General features: G+C 39.2%; 3 protein-coding genes across 3 annotated transcripts; 1 reads left to right on the plus strand and 2 right to left on the minus strand.

Annotated features, from left to right (window-relative positions):
* Nucleotides 1–146: 146 nt before the first annotated feature.
* On the minus strand, nucleotides 147–2,635 carry LOC126614794 (blue-light photoreceptor PHR2-like). Its single transcript, XM_050282472.1, has 4 exons — nucleotides 1,490–2,635; nucleotides 786–1,015; nucleotides 598–687; nucleotides 147–457 (listed from the first exon to the last, which is right to left on the minus strand). Exons 1-4 carry the CDS (start codon nucleotides 2,471–2,473, stop codon nucleotides 382–384), a joined length of 1,380 nt encoding a protein of 459 aa, XP_050138429.1. The 5' UTR covers nucleotides 2,474–2,635; the 3' UTR covers nucleotides 147–381.
* Nucleotides 2,636–4,300: 1,665 nt separating this feature from the next.
* On the plus strand, nucleotides 4,301–7,155 carry LOC126614795 (O-methyltransferase 1, chloroplastic-like). Its single transcript, XM_050282473.1, has 7 exons — nucleotides 4,301–4,626; nucleotides 4,807–4,958; nucleotides 5,763–5,883; nucleotides 6,165–6,289; nucleotides 6,395–6,523; nucleotides 6,616–6,780; nucleotides 6,910–7,155. Exons 1-7 carry the CDS (start codon nucleotides 4,431–4,433, stop codon nucleotides 6,979–6,981), a joined length of 960 nt encoding a protein of 319 aa, XP_050138430.1. The 5' UTR covers nucleotides 4,301–4,430; the 3' UTR covers nucleotides 6,982–7,155.
* An 80-nt stretch (nucleotides 7,156–7,235) lies between these two features.
* Nucleotides 7,236–12,140, minus strand: LOC126614785 (gamma-tubulin complex component 4 homolog). The gene is made up of 16 exons (XM_050282447.1): nucleotides 11,806–12,140; nucleotides 11,442–11,712; nucleotides 11,217–11,353; nucleotides 11,005–11,103; nucleotides 10,719–10,839; nucleotides 10,276–10,548; nucleotides 10,019–10,099; nucleotides 9,825–9,908; nucleotides 9,551–9,637; nucleotides 9,389–9,444; nucleotides 9,079–9,255; nucleotides 8,666–8,891; nucleotides 8,382–8,470; nucleotides 8,120–8,273; nucleotides 7,788–7,910; nucleotides 7,236–7,697 (listed from the first exon to the last, which is right to left on the minus strand). Exons 1-16 carry the CDS (start codon nucleotides 11,961–11,963, stop codon nucleotides 7,629–7,631), a joined length of 2,205 nt encoding a protein of 734 aa, XP_050138404.1. The 5' UTR covers nucleotides 11,964–12,140; the 3' UTR covers nucleotides 7,236–7,628.
* Between the last annotated feature and the right edge of the window lie 721 nt (nucleotides 12,141–12,861).

The following is a 12,861-nucleotide window of genomic DNA, read 5'->3' on the forward strand; positions in this document are numbered from 1 at the left end:
CCTCTTTTGTCCCTCCACGCATAAACTTTCCTTATTTCTCAAGCACAAAGTTAAAAAATTAAAAACTAAAAATGAGATGATTATCAAACGAGCCGTTGAGTTGTACAGTTTCCTTACATCGGTCGATGAGTACAAACCAAAGAATGTAGAAAGCAGAAGTAGAGATATGTGTTATTTATTCACAAGATAAGATATGAAGAATGGGGGTGGCAAATCTCCACTCTCAACCATCTTATTTGGAGATGAAAACAAAGTTCAACAAGGAACGAACTCTTTCACAGGAACCCTACTGCAATATCTAACTGTTACATCTTGGAAAATTAAAAAGAGATGAAAATACGCCATATCTCACCATTTCCTCTTCCGATTTTAAGTTCCTCCCTAAGCAAGGGCACCCGTAGATGCCGTGGCTGGAGCAGCGTTGAGCTGTTTCTTTGCAGAACTGCAAGTGACAAATCTGCATTGGCCAGTCGTGCAAAAAATTCAGTACAGAATGTGTGTAAGAGCCAATCTGGTGGGGTTCGAATTTGAAGATATGGAAGACAAGATGAAATAATAGTTTCATGTGATTTGAGCTTTCGTGGTCTGTCTATTTACCTGAAGAAATCCCTCCACAGTAACTCAAACATCAACCAGTTCATTCCACTGCCACCGTCATCATTTCGGTTTGATGAAGCAGAAATGGTTCTATCAATCATAAAATATCATGTATTGGTGAGCAGAGTACATATCGAATATAAATTTTAGAAACTATAACACCGTTCAAAAGAAAGGCATTTGCACACCTGCTAGCCGTTTTCTTTAGTTCATCAAACATACTGCGAGGAGAAAGGCATCCCAAGACCAACCATGGCGAGACTTTGCACGAAAAGTTGGCACCAGAGATGCTATCATGACTTCCATCTTTACCCACCTTCGGTGGCTGTGCTTGGCACTCAGCAGTATACTTTTTTAGCCTTTCTAGGGCTTCAGTTTCCCCTCCCACCGCGGAAGTAATGGCAGCAGGCCTTCCATCCTACAAGACAATAGAAGAAAACATTGTCACTTTCTTCAGGGACATGTCAAATAACTCTATTAGAACTAATGAAATCAGAAACCAAAAGTTTCCAACAAATGGCGATATTTTTGTTCTTCGAATCCATTTTACGCTGACCAGCAACGGAGAAAGATGAATTGCTCTACAAATTTACAGAACAAGCTAGAGCCGAACAAGATGTATAAGTTTTTGACAAATTCGATCGATACTTCCCTTTTCATGCCTAAACCGAAAAATTCAAATTGATTTCTCAATCGATCCCTCATGCAACAATTGTTAGAAGTAACTCAAGCTGCTGTGAAAGATTGCTCATTTCTAATTAATTTACAACCTCGACATCATACATTCCAAAACACAACAATCTCTAATCCATCCAAATCACATTACACGAAAAAGTACATGATCAACTTAAACATCAATTCATACAAAAGCTCCGAAACCGAAAACACGTACCTGAGACGCAGTAGCAGACGGATTAAGCCCCAAGTCCATCAATGTTGGAATATCACCAGGCTCCACGTCGCCGCGAGACGGCAGCCCCTTCATCTGATCCAAAGCCTCAATCGTCTTCCTCACCTCCAATCCCTTCACCTTCTCCCTGAAGTCGCCGTATGTCGTCGGCATATCCTCCAACTTAAACGGCAAATCCTCCGCGTGGTACAGAGTGCTTCCCCAAAAGTACTTGACCTCCACATTCTCCTCCTTCATCGCCGCCTCAATCTTCTCCTCCTCCTTAACCTCGTCGCGCGAAACCTCTCTGTGCGCATAAATGGCGTCAGCGCCGATCGCCTTCGCCAGCTCCACCAAAACCGTCTCGGGCTTCCCGATTCTGACCACCAGATCGGACCCTCTCGCCTGGAGATTCTTCCGGAGGTCCGCCACCGATTCGACCAAGAACGACGCCCGGTACGAGCCTGTCTTATCAAACCCAGAAGAGGATTTTGCGTAGTCCTTCGGATCGAAGCAGTAGACGGGCAAGACCGATACGGACTCGTTATTGGCCGAGTTGAGGCACTCGTTGTCGTGGACTCGTAAATCGTTTCGGAACCAGACAATGGAAGCTCGACGGATTGCGGCCCCATTGGAGGGGTCGAGGGGGCGGCGCGGACCCAAAGAGAGGGGGCTCTGCAGAGGGTTGGCGGAGATGGTGGACTTGAAGGAGAGCTTGGGCGGAGTTACATTAGCCGTGGAGAGAGAGAGATGGGTCAGGGACGATGCTTGCGTGGGGACCTTGACCTTGTTCGGCTGGGAAGAAAACAAGGTGGAAACTTTGGGTTGCTGGAAGAAGTGGGCGGGGAGAATTGTAGAGAGAGAAAGTGAAAGGGAGGCGGTGGCGAAGGGAGGAAATGCGGCGGCGGAAGGCACAATGGCAAGTGGGTTCTGTTCCTCCTGCGATTTGGATTCTGGGTTTTCTGGGATTTGGGAGTTGGTGTCCATTTTGCTAGGGTTTTGATGGAGAGATTGAGAGCTGGAGGTTGAAGATAAGCCAATGGCTGCCTCTGTTTTGCTTCCTCTGCCTCTCAGTCACTCTTCTCTTTCTCTCTCTAGATTGTATGACTGTGTTTTTTCGCGGTTGGTGGCATTGTGTGATTTTTGAGGGGGTTTATAAAGGATTTGGTCAAAAAATACATCTAATTCAGTGTCTAATATTCACATTCATATCTGCCTGCACCTACCACCTTTCCACTTTTCAACGTCAAGCAGCCCCTCAGTCCAATTTGAATGATTGGACGGGCTTTTACGATTTGGCTTCGATACATTCTAGTACCAGTATTACAATTTTTTGGTGGTTAAATCTATTCGCGATCGTACTAAATACTTGTAAGTACTGTAGCTAATCTCGTGTATTTTATAATAACTTGTTCATTATTGTTGTGCGATCTAATTAGAATGAAACTTATGTTTCGTTTATTGAAAAGTGTAGCGCAAAGGGTTCGCACACTATTTAGTTAGACTCTTAGTTTATTTGTCGAGTCATTTGTAATTAGCACTTGATATGTGTTTGTAGAGTAGAAAGATCAATAAATTAATTTGTCTACTTAATACGTGTTTGTATTGTACTTAATATAGTACTTGTAAGTGTTGTAGATAGTCTCGTATTTTTTTATAATAACTTATCCATTATTCTTGTGTAGTTTTATGCTTTTCTTATTTTGAATTCAGCTACGATAAGAATGCATATATTTAGAAACTTATGTTTCGTTTATTGAAAGTGTAGTGCAATGGGTTCATATACCATCTAGTTAGACTATTAGTTCATTTACCAGGTTGTTTTTCGTATTTAATACGTGTTTGTAAAGTAGAAAGAACGATAAATTAATCTATTTACACAAATTTGAGATTCAACTACGATACAAATACATACTCAATTGTAATATTTATAAACACCATTATCATAGCTCGTTGAATTTGTTTTTTTTTCCCCTTCAAGGGCTATTATACAATCAAGTTAAATAATTCACTATTTGCTTAGTAGTTTGTAAATACTCGTACTTAATGCATATTTGTAGAGTGAAAAAAGTAAAATAAAAATATAAAAAATTGATCGATCCCCACAAGATTTGGGATTGTGGATCAAGTATTTGAGAATAGATCATCTCCAGATCTCTTCCACTAAGGCTACTAGATTATGTGATTCGGATTTTTGAAATTTCATCCAACGGTCCACTTGTTTTGATCCCTTAAAAACTATAATAATTTTGAGCTATTGGATGAAATTTTAAAATCCTGAATTATTTGATCCGATGATCTTAATAGAAGAGATCCGAAAAGGATATGTTCTCCAAGTATTTGTTCACTTGGCTAATTGGTTGCCAAGTCTCTCAAAGTGTTAGGTGCATTATTTATTTATTTTTGGTCGAAGTGTGGGTTAGGTGCATGTCAATTCATGAATAGACATTTTAGGTATCCTAATAACTTCACTCACAACCAAACATCATTTTGGACACCCCAACCCTGAAAAATGGTTTGAGAAATCCTTTAAAAGTGAGATTCTACGTAAATTTTATATAAATTTATAATTTAACTTTAATTTGTATATTAATATTATAAAATATTATGTAAAAAGTATGAAATGACGGAAAGTCTATTATAGCCACACTTTTAAAAAGCCATCTTAATATTTATCCCCTAATACTATGTTTAAACGAGAGAGAAATATAATTGAAAATTAATTACTAATCTGTACTCTAATTATCCCAAAACCGTTTGATGGCAGTTAAACGCTGTGTCGTTTTGGGCTTTGTTGACTGGAGGTCGGGTCGGGTGCGCGCAACGCGCTCCTTGCGCAGATTAAGAGGCGGATTATGACTGCAACTCAATACTGAGCTCATCGTGAGGACGATGATCGCTCCCATTCTTTTGTAGGCGGAGACTGAAGACTCATCTGAATTGTATGGACTGTTTAGCGGGTTTTTCACATGCTCCGGCGACTGCTATCTTGCGCCGACCAGTGCTCTACAACGCTTTAAGAAGAACAGGTAGAAATGGGGGGTTGAAATTGCGAGCCAAAATCGTCGAGGAAAACGACCCAATACTGAAATCCGCCATTGATTCAGCTTCCCTTCGTTTCCGAGAGACCCATCGACCAGGTAAACCCGTATCCTAAAGGGTTTTGTATTTGTTACTTTGTTTTTTCATTGGGGAATTTATCGAACAGTTGGATGATTCGTGTTGTGGAGTTTCGTTGAGACGCAGAGTTTCGAAAGATGAAATTTTTTAATTTAAATTTGTGAAATTTATCAGTTTTTGATTAATAATTTCATGTGCAGAGCCTCTGTTTGTTGATCCGTATGCTGGTTGCTTTGTTCCTCCTGATGTTCAGATGGATATGAAGCAATGCTCACATCATTATTGCGTTGCTACCAAATTCATGGACGATAAGTTGCTTCGAACAGTAAACCATATTGATGGACTTAAGCAGGTAAATTCATGGACGATAAGTTGCTTCTATCGCAGTTTGGCACGCGTGCAGAAATTTAGCGCCGGTTTGGTATCCTATTTGAAATTTTTTATCATTTCTCAATACATTTCTTAAGAATATTTTTTTTAAAACAATTTTCTTTAAGATTCAAAAATTTGGTTGGTTTACGATTTAAAATTTTTAAATCTTATGACTTAAACTAGATAAAGAGATCTAAAAAGACGGGGTTGCAAGGGAGGGAGAAACAAGAGTGAGGAGGAAAGAAAGTAAGAGATGATTGAAGGAAAGAGAAAGAAGAGAGAGGATCGGACGAGATAGAGAGGAAGAGGAGTGAGAGAAAGAACCGAGAGAATGAAGAGAGCGGATTGACGAAGAGACGAAAAAGGTTATAAAAAAAAAAAAGGAGAAAGAAAGAAGAAGAGAGAGAGAGGATAGATTTGGAGTGAGAGGGGAGGAGGGAGAGAAAAGAAATGATTAGGTTTAAGTTTAAAAACTCTAAAACCTTATTTTTTATGTTTTTAGAGAATAGACTATATTTTTTAGTTAGTCTTGAGTTAATTTTTTTAAAATAGTCCTACCAAACAAGTTTTTAAGGCCTAAAACTTAAAAAGTTGGATTCAAGTAGAGTACCAAACGTCTCCTTATGTTTTTGTGTTTTTTATGAGTTATTTCTGCATATGTGTTGAAATGCTTCTTTAGAAAGGAGGAAGGGCTCCTTGAGTGTCCTTTTTGGTTGTTTATGTGGAGATAGGTGAAACTTCATGGACTTGTTCTTTATCACTCATAGTGTTCTTGGTGATGCAGGTTGTTTTGCTAACCGATGGAATGGATACCCGTCCCTATAGGCTCAGTTGGCCAACTTCAACCATTATTTTTAATGTCTCTCCGGAACGGGTGTTCAAAACAGCAACTGAGAAGCTTCGAGGTGATTGCAAACTTGCAATATTAACTGTATGACAATTTGGAGAAGTTAAAGATTTTGCAGCCTGATTGAGAAAGGACATTGTGTTATGGCATAATCTTGAGTTCATTCACTTTTGCACGTCTTGAAAAGTTACTCTAATATCGTGGAAATCGATTATTTTGTTTATGCAGACCTTGTTTCATTCTAAATCATCGGATAATTTTTTTACTATGCATTATCCGCTTGTACGTAGGCATTAAGCAGTGCAAAAAGTTCTTATCGCACTATCTTTAATCCCTCAGGTGTTGGGGCTAAGATTCCAAGAAGCTGCTTATCCCTTCATGTTCCTTTGGAATCCTCCAACATACAGGAAAGTCTGCGTGCTAAAGGGTTTAACGGCAACCTGCCTAGTATTTGGGCCATGCAGGTATCTTGACTTATCTGCAAACCATTCATTAGTTATATTCTTGTGTGTAGCTATAACTGTTAGCGTTTTCGCGAGTAGGAAAATCATGTTGCTGTGTTATTGTAGGGGCTGCCTTTGATGACATTAGCAAGTTTTGAAGACATTTTGCTTACTGTAAGTGGTTCAGCGATGAACGGATGTTTTTTCATGGGAGAATTGCCGGCATGGTTGGCAGAAACTGAAGTAGGGACCAAGGTCAGTTTGCTTACATTAAGTGTGACTCAATATCGCAATTGCTTCTCTGTCAATAAATAAATACATCACCTGTTTCCTTCTGTCTTCGACAGACTAGTGCAAGGACATGGTTGGAGAAACTATTCATGAACAACGGCTTTCGGGTGGACATGGTTTGCTATGAGGAAGTTGCAAGGAGTTTAGGCAAGGATTTAGCACCAGGAAGCTGTAAGAATATACTATTTTCTGCAGAACAACTGCGGTTCTCTGATGATCAGGTAACATGCTTCTCAATTCATCGTCTCTTCATATTCCGACTTCATTTGATTCCCCGCATTTCCTCAAAAGTTACTAATTCGAATCAGTACCATTAGTTCATCAAATCGCTGACCTTTTATCGTTGGCAGATGGAAACTTGGAGGAAGGAATTCCAAAGAACCGAGGAAGAAGGGGATGAGGAAGGTTTCGAAGAGCTCTAATATAATTAGGTGTTTTAGGCTACAAGCTTAAGATGACAGATTTTGCTTCTTAATTTATGGTCTTGCTTTTAATTTAGTCACGCTACGTTGTAAATTAATTTTTAATCAAATTTTGGTTGATCTTTCTCTTGCCTTGTATAAGTTTTGATGTGAATAAAACTTGCTTGTACACTATTTGTTACATGCGTACAACGGAAGTTGGAGTCGATTTCTTAATTCCGTCTACGAAAGAAATTAGGAGAATATGCACAAACTGAACCGGTTACAAACTCGTTTACAACCCAATAAATTCATTCTCTTACAAGTTGGTCACGCATGAATATACAACGATTCTGAAGAATATAACTGTGAACTGGAAAACTGCATGCAACAACGTTGGACTGATAGCGCCGAGATTCCAAGCCACATCAATCAAAATCACCAACCTAATTTCCATTTTCCATTAAGTCGAGAAGCAAACAACACAAAGAAACCAGACCTCCGACCTTACCAGAATCGTTAACTGACATGTTCATCGGTCTTTCACTCCTAAGTTAACAAGCATGGAGTTGAACAGAACACCCTACAACCCGGCCTCCCCCCAAAAAAATATTGAAACTGCAGAAACTAGCAGGAGGCACTTTTGAAGCAGTTGAGTAGAAACGATGCTACTGTTGATTCAAGACAGAAAGTGTAGGCCGCAGTCTGACAACATTCAGCACGCCTCTCGCTGTTGCCTGTGAGAAAGAGGAAGAATGAACTGTTAGGAAACTGCGGTGCGAAAATTGAAGAATCTAGGATGAGCGACGTGGTATGGGATTGATTACCTCAAAGAAGGAGTTGAAGTTGAGACGCATCAGAAACCGCCTCAGAAATGGGGCTCGCTGGCTCCCAACAAGCCTACTACTGCGCAAGATCGTGTATAGGGAGTTTGATTTCTTGTTAAATTCCTGAACAATGGATAAGAAGACGAATTGTATATAAGTCCACATATACATATAACGCTCAAAGCCGTGTCCTTGGTACACAATGAGTCTAGTGAAAGCAGAACTTGTAACCTAACCATCAATTTATGCAGGGTTAGTCAATTCCCAGGATAGTTGCAGTAATATGTGAAAATTATTCTTCACATTAATTTCAAGAGAATATTTTCGCAAACCTCTATAATGTGTTCCAATTCAGATGTATTTGCACTGCTTTCTTGGTTCTCGATGTTCCAGCAGAACTGAAGGCAAAGTTTCATTATGCTGTCCAGAATCCTCGATAAGGAGCCAATGTCCAAGAAAGATTGTGAAATTAAAGCTGATAAATACCTGTATGAAATATAAGAATTCCGTGAGCATAGGCTTTAATATAAAATATGGACATAGTATGACTAGGGAAATCATACCAGGAATGACGAAATCATTTATTCGACTTACTCCTGATGGACGGCCACAAGTCCAGTAAAGTCGTGAGAGTCTTGGATATGCTCTTGCAATACATTCCATTGGGATTCTATGACATCCACCTGAAAAACAGAAAATACTTTTAAGGTTCTGCACTGATTCTGTTCTATACTGCTTTGTTTTCTACTTCAGTTAACATGTAAGGCAAGAATAACAAGAGTGAAGAAAGTACGAAGCACTTTTCCTCTGCATGGTTTGTGTGCAACCAAACAATTATGAGTATCCGGAAGCGAAAGTTATATGGAATAAACCATAACCTGTATATAAAATTGAAGATTTCTAATCAAGAAGGCCATGTGCTCTCTAATACGCCACATTGGTCTAGATCGCTGCCTTCGCTGCTGAGATACTGAGCACTTTTCATGATCATTCCGATGTTTGGCAAAATCTGTGTGATCTTGTTGCATCACAGAGGCCCATGATTTCTCCAATTCCATTTGTGTACGCTTAAGCCTCAGTAGATATTGGAAGACCCTGCAGTACCTGGGATACATTCGCTGTTAGCATGCATGCACATATAAGAAGTTCAATAGTTCAGATAATAATAAAATATTTCAGCGAATAGAAAACTATTGTAAAGTTTTAAGGACTGTTCCCCAACAATATTGAAACTAAAAGAATACGGAAGAAATAATGGCATCCACAGGTAGCACTAGCAGTAGAGTCTTACTTAGAGAGCACATCCGGAGTAAAGAACAACTGTAAGGGCCAATCAACAGAGTATTCAAGAGCAATTCCATCCCAACCGTCAAGAGAGATTTCTGAGGAAGCACTTGGGCCTGAATTCCCATCTGCCTTTGGTAAATCTCCTTGGGAGGATCTTACTGTCATTCCAAATGAAGGCATCCTAGCAGATACAGACAGTTAACTGACTAAACACCTTTTATGAAACCTCAAAGTGAAATGACTGGTAAAAAAATGGCTATGCGATCAAAATTTATTTCATTCAGACGCTAGAACAATCAAATATGGAGTCTAACCTCAAGGATACTCTTGAGAAATACTTGTCTTCCTCACATATAGTCTTAATTGCAGCCTGCATTGGAAGTAGAGCCAAATAAGTTGATTCAAATGACTAGAATTCATTTGAAAATGAGCCAAGTTAACGCAATTAATACCTCACAATTTCATAGTAATCTTACCAGCTGAAATGGGACCATAAGGTCAGCCTCCGCAGTTGACTGGCGAGGAGGTAAGCGCATCAACTGGCGACTCTCTTCAAGAAAGCACTGGCATAATGAATCATGTCTAATTAGGAAACACTCTACGTGTTCACAAGAATTATCAGAAATAGCAATTTCCATTTTCGTTTATATGTTCAGGGAAGGAATACATCATCACCCGTGCCAAAATAAAATTTGAACTCGGTACTTAAAACATAGAAGTCAGCAATCTTTACATATACTCCATCCTTACCTGAAAGAAATCTCCTTTTGCTAAAAGAAAATAGTCTTTCAATGCCTTCAGATGGCCATTTAAGTCAGCGCGTACAACCACAAGCTGCAGAAATTGAAGGAATAAAAAAGGTCGTACCCAGTGCAGAAATTGAAGGAATACATTAATTTTTTTGTTCTACGACATGGTAGGACCAAAATTTTCACATTCAGCACCTGCCAAAGATGACTGGCAGCAATAGCCCTAATTGAATCAACAGCACATTCAAAAGATCTTTTGTGAAACTCAGATGATTCCTGCACATAATGAACAAATAAATTTACCCATAATTGAAATTTGTAGTAAGAGAGATATATCTTACATAAGGACACAAATATAAAGATTGTCAATTACATCTCATACACCCTATTTCACATAAGCGGTGACATGATAGAGTTAGCAAGCATACGAAATAAAGATACAAACAGAAAACCTTTAGTTCCAGAAGCATAGTTTCAATCTTATCAGCCTCAGACTGTGGAAGCAATTCTTCTCCAATCAATTCTTTATCCTCAAAAGGGTCTTTGAGGAAAGGAAATCGTCCTGAAAATCCTTGAACTTTCTGAGAGCCTTTAGCCACCTGTTGAGGATATACAATGTCCTGGAACCGAAAGGCATGGCTAGGATTGCGAAGAACCCTGATGGCTTTCCCAGAAAATAAAATTGATTCTGCAACACGCATATGGATATACTCGGGCAGCATATCCTACAAAGAGAAAAGGTAAGACAAAGCAACATGTAAGTAATATAGTTCCACACTTCGGTTTCTCTTTGAGGCAGTAGTAACAAAAATTGAAGTCCTTGCTAAAGGGGGAATAGGAATAAAACATCAGTTCCGCCATGCATGTATATTGTATAAATGCAGTAAAGCTATACCAGATAAATATGAAATCCCAAGTGCCAATCTGTTAAAGATGTATCTTCCGTTGACATCCGTGCCAACTTTTCAGATATGTCAGGATGTGATGAGCCATGCCCTACATCCTTATCTTCCTGCCTGAAAAGTGATACAACCGGCCATATAGACCATTTGAAGTTGTGTGTAACTCAAAAATGGAAGGAAATATTATAAGGGAAGACAAAAAGCATTGTACATATTGTGGAAGTTCCACAAATACGGTCAAAGCTAAGTTTCTAACAAAGGAGTATCTTCAGTCTCTACCTCCTAATGAAAAACTCGCCATGCTGATCTTGAAGAATCCCGTACACCACCCACGCTGCAAGCTGGTTGTACATGACCTGATGTGCATGCCAAAGAAGCCTACGCTACCAACACAGAGAAATAAACGCATCAATAATTGATCAGCTAACGATCCATTTTCCACTAAGACACAAAAAACAGTTACTGACAGTTATTCTCAAGGAGGCATATACCTTTGAATGCACGTCTGCAACTCGGGAACCCCACAATGGCATCTTTTGTGCAAAAGGTTAAGAAGCTGACCACCGCGAATGTCATCCCGCTCAATCTCCAGAACGAGCTCATACAACGGCGGCAAAAGCACAAAAAACTAACAAAACCCAATTGATCATAAGAAAACACAAACAAATATTGCCATCAACAAACAATGTAGCAGCATACAAATTCAAAAATTCAACCTTGTTGAGTCCTTGAGTGACGGTTGCCAGTATGGGGACGGAGTCCGCCAACAGTTTCTGCTCAATGTGGAGCACGGCGGACCGATAAACAGACAGTATCTCCACAATGCCATTGGCAATGGCCCTCCGGTAAACGCTAGGCTTTTCGGTATCGGACGCCTCAGGACTGGCATTTGCAGACCTAATCCAGCTCAAATTCCGGCACCTGACGGAGAAGCGGTCGAGCTCCCTGTAGTAAAACCCTAATGTGATGATCTTCTCTATGAGATCCCTGCAAAAAGTGAAGCAGAAAATGATGGGTGTGAAATTGGAATATGGGAAAGTTGGAGGGGTTCAGGTGAAATATATTTGGGGGTGTATGTACCTTTCGCTGGGTTGGATGAAAGAGATGTCGGAAGCGAGCTTGAAAGTCGGCGAGGAGGAAATCGGAGCGTCGATTCCAAGCGACTTGGAGTGCTCTCTGTCGTCGATTATCAGATCGCCGGTGTAGCCCAGCAGCGCGAGGAGCAACTCGTGCAGCATTGTTGCTTCTGCTTCCTCTGTGAATTCGAATTGAGTGATTGGTGGCTGGACTCGGACACTGGGCAGCGGGAAGATGGAGACGTATGAAACGGCGCCGTTCGCCGGCTAGTTTGGCGGGTTTGTGGGAACTGGCCGTATTTTACTTGATTGAAAAGACGAGGGGAGGGCTTTTGGATTTTCAACCATTTGAAGCGGGTTTATTAGGATTTTAATTTTTACTTCTTTCCAAATTTGTTTTCTTTAAAATTAACTAGCAAAGATAACATTTTTTTTTTGTCAAACGATATATTTTTTTTTGTCAAACGATAGAGTGTGTAATCTTTGTGAAGCTCAACACCTTTCTACCATTTTGGTAAAAGGCTCCTTGCACAAACGTTACACACTCTATGCGTTGAGAAAATATTTTTTATATTTTTAAATACGGGTTGGCAGTTAGAGAAGAGAGAGAAAGAGTTGAGAGCGTAATAAAGTGATTGCTATGAGGTTTAGAAAAAAACAATAAAAATTTGTTTGTACAAAAATACTTTAATTTTCTTGTTTTTTTTATCTAATATATTCTTTCATTTTTGTATTAAAGAGTATAGTAGTAACTTTATTAGTTTTTGGTTGACAAATAATATTTTATTAATATGTAGTTTACATATTTTTTATTAAATCGATTTACAAAGAAAGATTTGAACTTGGTAACGAAAACACACTTCCCTGACCAACCATTTACTTCAAATTTGAATTCAAGAAAAATAAATTAATGAAAACATGTAAAAACTAACCGATTGCTTATACGGAGAAAGATACAAGTGATGGATTTATTAAAAAAAAAAACTAACGAAAAGTTCATAAAAACTTTAGTTTTAATGAAAAATAACAAATAAACATGTAGTGAATAGTACCAATGAAA

This window comes from Malus sylvestris, chromosome 3 (assembly GCF_916048215.2).
Source record: "Malus sylvestris chromosome 3, drMalSylv7.2, whole genome shotgun sequence".
NCBI classification, from domain to species: Eukaryota; Viridiplantae; Streptophyta; class Magnoliopsida; order Rosales; family Rosaceae; genus Malus; species Malus sylvestris.

Excerpts from the sequence above, each read along its gene's own strand:
- LOC126614785 (XM_050282447.1), bottom strand. The coding sequence starts at position 11,963 with ATGCTGCACGAGTTGCTCCTCGCGCTGCTGGGCTACACCGGCGATCTG. Across the intron at positions 11,713-11,805 it reads TTCATCCAACCCAGCGAAAG|GGATCTCATAGAGAAGATCA; the intron begins GTACATACACCC and ends CACTTTTTGCAG. Across the intron at positions 9,445-9,550 it reads TTATGGTCCCATTTCAGCTG|GCTGCAATTAAGACTATATG; the intron begins GTAAGATTACTA and ends CTTCCAATGCAG.
- LOC126614795 (XM_050282473.1), top strand. The coding sequence starts at position 4,431 with ATGGACTGTTTAGCGGGTTTTTCACATGCTCCGGCGACTGCTATCTTG. Across the intron at positions 6,290-6,394 it reads CTAGTATTTGGGCCATGCAG|GGGCTGCCTTTGATGACATT; the intron begins GTATCTTGACTT and ends GTGTTATTGTAG. Across the intron at positions 6,781-6,909 it reads TGCGGTTCTCTGATGATCAG|ATGGAAACTTGGAGGAAGGA; the intron begins GTAACATGCTTC and ends TATCGTTGGCAG.
- LOC126614794 (XM_050282472.1), bottom strand. The coding sequence starts at position 2,473 with ATGGACACCAACTCCCAAATCCCAGAAAACCCAGAATCCAAATCGCAG. Across the intron at positions 688-785 it reads CTAAAGAAAACGGCTAGCAG|AACCATTTCTGCTTCATCAA; the intron begins GTGTGCAAATGC and ends TATGATTGATAG. Across the intron at positions 458-597 it reads CTGTGGAGGGATTTCTTCAG|ATTTGTCACTTGCAGTTCTG; the intron begins GTAAATAGACAG and ends TGGCCAATGCAG.